This window comes from Myxine glutinosa, chromosome 1 (genome assembly GCF_964187855.1).
Source record: "Myxine glutinosa chromosome 1, kmMyxGlut1.1, whole genome shotgun sequence".
NCBI classification, from domain to species: domain Eukaryota; kingdom Metazoa; phylum Chordata; class Myxini; order Myxiniformes; family Myxinidae; genus Myxine; species Myxine glutinosa.
In genome coordinates this window covers 70,420,580-70,430,526 of record NC_136261.1, presented here as the reverse complement: position 1 = coordinate 70,430,526, position 9,947 = coordinate 70,420,580, and the positions used below count along the sequence as shown (strand labels likewise).

General features: G+C 44.8%; 1 protein-coding gene across 1 annotated transcript in view; it reads right to left on the bottom strand.

Moving 5' to 3' along the window:
* LOC137424864 (T-cell surface glycoprotein CD4) overlaps nucleotides 1-1,493 on the bottom strand; it is a 16,221-nt gene extending 14,728 nt beyond the window's left edge. Inside the window, exon 1 of the mRNA XM_078772799.1 lies at nucleotides 1,309-1,493. Within this exon, the coding sequence (XP_078628925.1) occupies nucleotides 1,309-1,366 (58 nt within the window). The 5' untranslated portion in view covers nucleotides 1,367-1,493. The remainder of the gene's footprint in view (nucleotides 1-1,308) is intronic.
* Nucleotides 1,494-9,947: the final 8,454 nt, after the last annotated feature.

Here is a 9,947-nt window from a genome sequence, read left to right as displayed (position 1 = left end):
TGCCAGACGACTCATGTAAGTATACCCACTTGCCTCCGTTGTGAATGGGCACTCTGGATTTCATCCTGCTGTGCACAGGTGTAATTCTAATGAGCGAAATGCTAATGATGAAATGGGCGGAACAGATCATGCGAGTGACTTGCGCTTTCCTTCAGAGTGAAAATCCTTGACTTCCAGAAAGAAAGGATGCATAAATTATGACTTGATGTACATGTCCTTGCGAAGACAAAAGCACATGTTGAAATTGACCCTCGGTTGACCCCTAGGAAGTGATTACATCCCTCGTGTGATGGAAAAGGACGAGAGTGTCAAAACTGGGAACATGAAGACCACTTTTTGAATTAGAGGTAAGTTATCCTTGGTAACTGACGTTGCACATTCAGTTAACTGATGCTACGGTAACTGACGTTACACGTTCTATTCAGATAATTTTATATTTAAAAAAATCTCCATTCACTCTAAATCCAGACTGGTTTGGGAGGGGTTTCATCATCGATTAAACCTATCAACCACCATCACATATAACGTCATGGCTGTCATGGGACTTTCAACGTGCGGTGGTTCTGATAACTGATGTTACCCCCACATCAATGTACATAACATTTCATCAACGGTTTGTTTAATCAAGAAATGAAATCATCTGATTTTTGTAATTTGTTTGATAACCTGTGATACAAAGATACTAAACCATGTACAAGTTAATCATTCAGATATGTGGGCTTGCAGGAGCATCAGAGTGAATATGTCAGCTAACTTCATCTCTTCCTTATTTCCCTCCTTATTTTGTATCATTTTGAGTGAGAGGGAATGAAGTAGACATCGGAGGTCGTTTTTAAGCTAAAAACCTTCCTGCAATTTCAAGCCAGAAAACCTGAGCAACCCAATAAATTGGAACTTTGAAAGGAAGTCAAGATGTACAAGAGCAAAATAATAAGTGTCTGATGAGAACCAAAACAAGCAAGGATGAACCTCGAAGTGAGGATGATAATCGTTTTCATTCACATACTTTAAGAAACTGCAAAAAGATTCTCAGTGATTATAATCCAGGTTCGGCTGGTCCTTGTTCGGGTGTTTCAAGTTCTTCTTGAAGAACAATGCAGAATGGCCCATCAAAAGCATTGAGTGTGTTGAAGAACAATGACAAGTAAATAGCGAGATGGAACATACCGATCGGAACTGATACTTCTGAATTTATAAGAACATGAATTTGTCTGATAATGTGGATGAAATGAAATGAAATTGTACTTTTATATTCAGACTCGATGAAGGAGATTTTGTATTTTATCTGCAATAAGGAAATGTACTCACACGGAAGCAGAATGAAGAATGTGAGGAGGAGACCTTGAGGGATGTTGGAGTTTACCATGATGAGAATTTGTTAAAACCACCAGAATTTCTGATCAATAATCGATCGTCTTTAACCTTCTGAAAGTAGTTATTGGACTTCGAGCTTTTACTGATCCTGAAAAATGAACAACCAGCTCGTCTAGACTGGGAAGGGGAAGGGTGAAATATCTTTTTATGACACATCATGTTCCACCGGAAATGATTGTAAAGATATGAGATTTTAACACAGGACACACCTGGATGATTACATTTCCCTATTTTGATAAATGTACAAACATGATCGACTAAATCAGAGCTTTGTGTACAAGGACAGACTGGAAATCATGATTTATTAAATGCTCTTTTCAGTTACTTTTGTATTTAAGTATCTCCAGAATAGTTTTGTCTCAATTTGTTGGGACAAACATCTTCATGCGAATGAAAAGATAATGGAATTCTGTTGCCTCATGTGGCATCTAATGCAGTACCGGTCTTTCATTGGTCTAAAAATCAGAACAATAAAAGGATTAAAAAGTTGTTGAGAGGATGAAGGAGTGACAGTTTCGACAAGGCGACTGGTTATCTTTCATTAACGAATGGCCCTGAACCAAAGGCATAACTAATATACTTGTTTTGTTCTCTTGTCGTGTTTTTGTCTTTGCGCTTCACACACTCATACAACAATTGAACTTTTACATGGGTTTATATTGTTGTGGTTCTAAGAACCAGCCCCAAATGTAATTGGAACCACCATGCAGGTCCCTCGGGTAGTTATTTCCATATCACAAGTCCAGAGTCGTCCTTTGCCTTTGCATCGCGGGTTGATTGTGACAATGCGGTGGTAACGGTTATGGAGGTTTTTCCCCTTTTTCATCGTAGTAGTAGTAGTAGTAGTACTAGTAGTAGTAGTAGTAGTAGTAGTAGTAGTAGTAGTAGTAGTAGTACTAGTAGTAGTTGTCGTAGTGAGCTCCGTATCATAAGCTGTGGGGCAGGTGCCAGATAATTTACATATTCCACCAAAACCCGGTTTGAATCACGTGCCAGAACAAAACCTTATGTTCTTTCAGAGAGAAACAGCAAGTGCGTGGGATTTCCCGGAATGAAAAGATATATTCCAAGTGTTTGATCAGTTTTGTGATTTTGTCAAGGTCCGAAGAGAGGGATGAAGCTGCTGCCTGTCTACCTGGAGGATGGGGGATGTCTCGGCAGAGAGTGGAGTAATCAGCAAAGTGATGGAGTATTTCAAGGGAGTCAGACAGATCAGTGATGAAGATTAGGAATAGGATGGGGCCGAGAACGCTGCCTTGGTGCGTCCATCCATTATTGGGAGATAGAAGCAGTATGTTCAAGGTAGAGTGACATTGACTGAATCCCAATTTGTGATCTAAGATGAGACCGTTGGAGAAAAGGAAGGATTTTATATCAACTGTGATGATGGATTCCATGACCTTGCTGATGATTGGAAGTAAACTAAAAGGTCTGTAGTTGAGGGGATCGGGTGTTGCACATTTTGCAATGCACTGATGTTGGTTGTTTTCCAGGCAGATGGAATAATGACCTCGGGTAAATGATAGGATGAAAAGGGCAGAGAGAGGAAGGGCAAAAGCAGCAGAGCAAGGTTTTAGTTTCAGTTCACTCCAATTGCAGAATCAGTTGAGGGTTGTCAGAAAGTTATCCACATTTTCAGGTGCAAAAGAGACAGAGCTCAGGAGCAGTTTGTTGTGATTAGGTAGGATGAGTACACAGGGCACGGGATTGGGAACACAAGATTTTGTGTTCTGACTTTCCTGAGAATGGACCCACTTATTATGGGTTTTATGGAATGATCCTCGGTTGTCTGCAGTCATGTTTGCCTTCTCGGAGGAGAATGCAAGCTGTTTCAAGCAACTGCCTCACCATAAGGTTCAGTTGCACCGAGGGGGGGGGGGGGGGTTGGGGGGGGAGAGGGAGGGAAGGGGGGAAGATGGTAATGATAACGGAAGACAAGATGGGATTAATCTGTGCATAAGGGAGAGCAGGTTTCTATAAAAGTATTCCCAGGCTGAGTTAATAGCAGTGGTGGTAAATGTAGGAGACCAGCCCCGAAGTACAATCTCTGGTTTCCGTCCTTGCCTGTTTGCCTGAGTGAACTGCCAGACTCGCCGGTGTCGAGGTTGTTCTCGAGACATGATGACCTTCGCAAACACATGGCCAAATAAACGAATTGGAGCAGAGCAAAAGCAAGAGATATTGCCGGGGAGGTGTTGGTCATAACCAAATCCAGAAGGGAGGATTTGCCATTGACAGAAATCTGGGTGGTAAATGTCACATCTTGAGTCAGTCCCATGGAGTCACAGAAGTCCTTTCCTGAAGTGCTGCAACTGGTGAGAGAGTTAACAACACACTACCAATTTGCATGGTGACAATTGAAATCACCACAGACAATCAAGAGGTGGGGGTGGAAGGAGATGCGACTCACTGTAGGCAGAGATGACGCAGCATCCCTTGCTGCTGACGCAGAGAAAAATCGATTTTTATTTCAAACAAGATTCTGTGGTCTGATGAAACCAAGATTGAACTGTTTGGCTTCCGTCTGGCCACTCTGCTATAAAGCCCAGATCGGTGGAGTGTTGCAGTGATGGTTGTCCTTCTGGAAGTTTCTCCCATCTCCACACAGGATCTCTGGAGCTCAGCCAGAGTGACCATCGGGTTATTGGTCACCTCTCTTATCAAGGCCCTTCTCCCCCGATTGCTCAGTTTGGCCGGGCAGCCAGCTCTCAGAAGAGTCCTGGTTGTTCCAAACTTCTTCCATTTAAGAATTATGGAGGCCACTGTGCTCTTGGGAACCTTCAATGCAGCAGAAATGTTTTTGTAGGCTTCCCCAGATCTGTGCCTCGACACAATCCTGTCTCTGAGCTCTGCAGGCAGTTCCTTCGACCTCATGGCTTGGTTTTTGCTCTGATATGCATTGTCAGCTGTGAAACCTTATGTAGACAGGTGTGTGCCTTTCCAAATCATGTCCATTCAATTGAATTAACCACAGGGGGACTCCAATCAAGCTGTAGAAACATCTCAAAGATGATCAAGAGAAATGGGAGGCACCTGAGCTAAATTTCAAGTGTCATAGCAAAATGTCATAGCATTTTGCCTTCCGCTTCCGGTGTTGCCGGCGAGGTTTCGTTTATTCGCAGCTGTCCATGCTCTCCATCGAAATCGAAGTGAAGTGATTGTTCCCATTTGTATTTTCGTTATAACTGTATTTATTTTATGGTGTGTGTACGTATAGTGTGTCCCGAGGAAGATTTTCGGTGCAAATCTTTCATACCTGTATAGAAAATCGTGTAAAATCGTGTCGTGTCTTTTGAGGCCTTGTACAGTGTCCAAACTTGAGGATTTGTTTTTCTCTCAGCGGTCCGTCGTTTGTGCTCCAATAACTTTCGTTCTCTGTTTTTCCCAGTCTTTTCACGCAATAGCCGACTTCCTTGTTTAAAATCTCAACTAAAAAAAAAACAAAAAAACAAAAAAAACATTTTCCTTCTCTGTTCTTATTCGTTGTTCTCATTCATTCTTATTCGTTCGTTCGTTCTTCGACCACGTGTTTCTCCCCCATTTCCCCAGATAGTTTTCACTGTTAAACTTTAAAATGTTTACACTTTCCCCTCAAGTTCTGTATTCCGTCGTATATTATAACACCTTTTTCTTCTTCTTCTTTAAAAGGTTGCTATCGACTTGCTCACCAAATCTATTCATCCCCAAAAAAATTTCCATCTCTTACAGTGCCTCTTTTCTACATTCCCTAAATCTCCTGCACTCCATCCTCCCTCCAGCGTCCTTAAACGTATTTTTGACTCGAAGGTCACAAGAAACTCATTTTGCAATAAATGTTCATTTCCCATTAATCGTACACTTTCTAAAATCCAATCTCACCCCTCCCCTCTAAATCTTCCCCATAACCCCTCCCCTCCAAATCTTCCCCATCACCCCTCCCTCCAAATCTTCCCCATCACCCATCCCTTTCAAATCTTCCCCCTTGCCCCTCCCCTCCAAATCCTCTCCATCACCCATCCCTTTCAAATCTCCCCCCTTGCCCCTTCCCTCTGAAACTCCCCCCACACCCCTCCCCTCCAAATCTCCCCCATATCCCATCCCTTTCAAATCCCTCCCCTTGTCCCTTCCCTCTTAAACTCCCCCCTCGCTCCTCCCCTTCAAATCTCCCCACCCTCATTTCTTCTCAATTTTCCCCCTCTCACTCCCCCTCCTCAAAGCGTCCTCCCCGCTTCTTCCCCCTTCCAACTCTCACCTCCATCTCCCCCAACCTTCTGCCTCGCTCTTCCCTCACCTCAAATAATACCTCATTGTGACTCACCCAATCACCATCAAACCTTTTGTCCACCCCATCCTTCCCTTTCTCCGAGCTTTTCTGAAATCTCTGACACACCTTCAACAGCTCTCCCTACCTCTTCCATCTCTTCCACATCTCACCCTACCCCTCCTCCTCCCTGTTCTGTATACGATGCTCCCCAATCCTCTTCATTAACGGTATGGACCTCAAACTTCCCCATAACCCCTCCCCTTTTAACAAGGTGTTTTAACAAGGGTATAAAAGATCAAGGTTTTGGATGGGGGAAGATAAGAGATGGTGGTGAACAGCTGTTTTAAAGACCTGGAGGGATGACAGGGATGGAAGAGTGTGGGAGATTGTCCAAAGACGGGAAAAATATGAATGAAAGAGTGAAGGTGAGCAGAGAGTTGATTTTGGCAGTTCACCAGAAGAGGGTTGCTGGCAGATCTTGTGCATCCTGCAGGAATATTTGGGGGGCAGAGCACAGGCAGAGCAGGGGGAGCAAGGCCGGAGAGGAGTCGGTGGAAGACAGAAAGACCACCAACCTGCCTGCGGCGATAGAGAGAAAGGCCCTAAGAATCAGCTTCATCGCGGGAGATACCAATGATTCTGAATGTTTGGTTTCAACCGCGTGAAGCTGAGCGAGGTGTGAGTCAGGAGCAACAGCCCAAGGGGAGAGCAGTACACCATTGAGCTGCGGATGAAAGCCTTGTATGTGGTGAGTAGCTCAGAAATGCCCAGAAAGGACTTCGCACGACGGAGGATGCCCAGTCGGCGACTGGCTTTGGAGGCCAGATTTGAAATGTGGTTTTCCCAGGAAAGATCATGGCAAATAGTGAGACCCAAAAGCTTGAGTGACAGAACTTCTTGGAGAGGATTATTCAGAAAGTGGATAGGAGGGTTTTCCAGTCGGTCTTTTCGGAGAGACATCGTAAGAGTGTGAGATTTATCAGGATTGAAAGACATGTTCCATTTGTTTGCCCAGTCTGTGATTTTGTCCAGGTCTGCAGAGAGTGAGGAGGCTGCAGTCTGCCGATCTGAGGGATGAGGAATGGAGCGACAGAGAGTAGAGTCGTCAGCAAAGAGATAGAGAGGATTTTCAAGAGAGTCAGAGAGATCATTGATGAAGACCAGAAAAAGCACAGGGCCCAGAACACTACCTTGGGGAACTCCAGCCTGAACAGGTAGAGGAGATGAGAGAAACCCATTCAGGGCCACACGTTGACTACGACCAGAGAGGAAGTCCACCAGCCATGCGTGGAGATTTCCATGGATACCAAAGGAGGAGTGTTTGGTGAGCAGAGCAGGGTGCAGACCGTATCGAAGGCACGTGAAATGTCAAGGGAGACGGCTCTAATTTCCTGTTTGGTGTTGAGGAGCTCCATCCATTGTTGAGAAAGCAGAAGCAGCATGTCCAGAGTAGAGTGACCAGGTCTGAAACCAAATTGATGATCCGAGATAAAGCCATTGGAGAAGAGGAAAGATTTCATATCCGAAGCAATGATGGATTCCATGACTTTGCTGATAATTGGGAGAAGGCTGATTGGTCTGTAGTTGCTGGTATCTGTTTTTGCACCTTTTTTGTGCAAAGCGGTGATGTTGGCTGATTTCCAAGCAGATGGCAGATGACCTTGAGCAAAAGAGAGGGTGAAGAGAACAGAAAGAGGGAGTGAAAGAGCGGAAGAACATGATTTTAGGACCCGTGGGCTGATGCCGTCAGGACCAGATGCAGAATCAGAGTCGAGGGTTGACAGAAACTTTTCCACCAAACTTGTTTGACAAGTTTGAGATATTGTGCAGGTCTGCAGAGACTGAAGAGGCTGCTGCCTGCCGATCTGAGAGTTCAGATATTGAGATATCATTAATGAAGACCAGAAAAAGCACAGGGCCCAGAACACTGCCTTGAGGAACTCCAGCCTGAACAGGAAAGGAAGATGAGAGAATTCCATTCAGGGCCACATGTTGACTGCGACCAGAGAGGAAGTCTGCAAGCCATGTGTGGAGGTTTCCTTGGATACAAAAGGAGGAGAGTTTGGTGAGCAGGGTGGGGTGCCAGACCGTATCGAAGGCACGAGATACTGTCATGGCCAAAAATAGACACTCTTGCACTTTTTTCAAATAATGCACCATTTCTTCCAGAAAATTGTTGAAAGTAAAAAATATGTTGGTATCCACAAATGTATTTCTTTGGTGTGCAGTGGAACAAAACAAAAAAAGCTGAATAAACTACTAAATATTAGCTTATTCCACACAGAATTCCTAAAATAGCCCGGGCAATATTATTGGCACATTTTAGAAGTTATTAGAAATAATTAGATTTCAAGCAGGTGATTCTCTTTTGCTTTGGAATTGAACTCACCTTTGGTGAGTTGCATGTGCCTTCAATATAAAAATCACTCATTCAACCAGTTTGAATGGAGAAAAGGAGTCATTCTGCTGTTTTGTGGAACTGTGTGCTGTGTGCTCATTTCCAATGAGCATGGAAAAAAGAAAGAAAACCAGAGAATTGTCTGAGATCAAACACAAGATTGTAGCCAAGCATGAACAATCTCAAGGCTACAAGTCCATCTCCAGAGACCTTGGTGTTCCTGTGCCCACGGTACGCAATGTTATCAGGAAGTTTAAGGCACATGGCACTGTAGCCAACCTCCCTGTACGTGGCCGCAAGAGAAAACTTCATCGAAGATTGCAGCGAAGGATTGTTTGAATGGTGGAGAAAGCACCTTGATCAACTGCCAAACAGATTCAAGCTGACCTTCAGACACAATAATAATAATAATAATAATTCATTTATTTTGTATAGCGCTTTTCCAGAAGCCCAAAGGCGCTTTGACAGAGTGGCAAACATAATGCATAACAATACATGAAAACAACAATTGCAAAAAGACAAGAATCAATAGGGAAATATTTAAAGCAAAAGGAGGGAGAAGGAGAAGAGATAGTCAGGGGTTAAATGCTGTGGGTTGAATGTTGAATGCAGTGTTGAACAGGTGGGTCTTTAGTGATGTTTTGAATGTGGTGAGTGAGGAGGAGTCTCTGATGGTGTGAGGTAGTGAGTTCCAGAGGGTGGGAGCAGCGATGGAGAAGGCCCTGTCCCCCCAGGATCTGAATTTGGTCCGGATGGAGGGGGTCAGGAGGTTGGTACCAGCAGAGCGGAGGTTGCGGGTGGGAGTGTGTCTGGAGAGGAGGTCAGCCAGGTAGGATGGGGCCAGGTTATGGAGGGCTTTGTATGTCAAGAGGAGGATTTTGTACTGGATTCTCTGGGGGATGGGGAGCCAGTGAAGCTTGTAAAGGACGGGGGTGATGTGGTCACGGGTCCGGGAATGGGTGAGTAGACGGGCAGCGGAGTTCTGAATGTATTGGAGTTTATTGGTGATTTTTGAGGGTGAACCATAGAGGAGGCTATTGCAGTAGTCCAGACGGGAGGTGATGAAGGCGTGGATGAGGGTTTCTGCAGCCGTGGAGGAGAGGGATGAGCGGAGACGGGCAATGTTTTTCAGGTGAAAGAAGGCTGACTTTGTGATCTGTTTAGTGTATTTGTCGAAGGAAAGGGTTTGGTCAAAGATAACGCCAAGATTCCGGATGTGAGGGGAGGTGGATACTGGGATACCGTCGATGTTGAGGGCAAAGTTATGGGTGGATTTTGTGAGCGTTTTTGGGCCAATGATGATTATTTCAGATTTATCACAGTTAAGCTTGAGGAAGTTGATTTGAAGCCAGGATTTTATTTCAGTGATGCAGTTTGTCAGGATAGAGTGGGTGTCGGTGGAGACGGACTTGGTGGAGATGAAAAGCTGGATGTCATCGGCGAAGCAGTGGAATTGGAGACCATGACGGCGGATTAAGTGACCGAGCGGGGACAGGTAAAGGATGAAGAGGAGGGGGCCAAGAACTGAACCTTGGGGGACACCTTGGGGGAGGGGAGCAGTGGGGGATTTGCAGTTATTGATGGAGATGAACTGGCATCTGTCAGAGAGGTATGATTTAATCCAAGAGAGGGCAGTGCCGGTAACGTTAAAGGTGGATTCAAGTCGGGTGAGGAGGATAGTGTGATCGATGGTGTCAAAGGCAGCGCTGAGGTCGAGGAGGACGAGAATGTTGAGGTTGCCAGCGTCAGAGGAGAGGAGAAGGTCGTTGGTGATTTTGAGGAGAGCAGTTTCAGTACTGTGGTTGGAGCGGAATCCGGATTGGAATGTTTCATACAGGTTATTGGCAGAGAGATGATGTTTGAGTTGAGTGGCTACAGCGCGTTCCAAAACTTTTGACAGAAAGGGTAGGTTGGAGATGGGTCTGAAGTTGT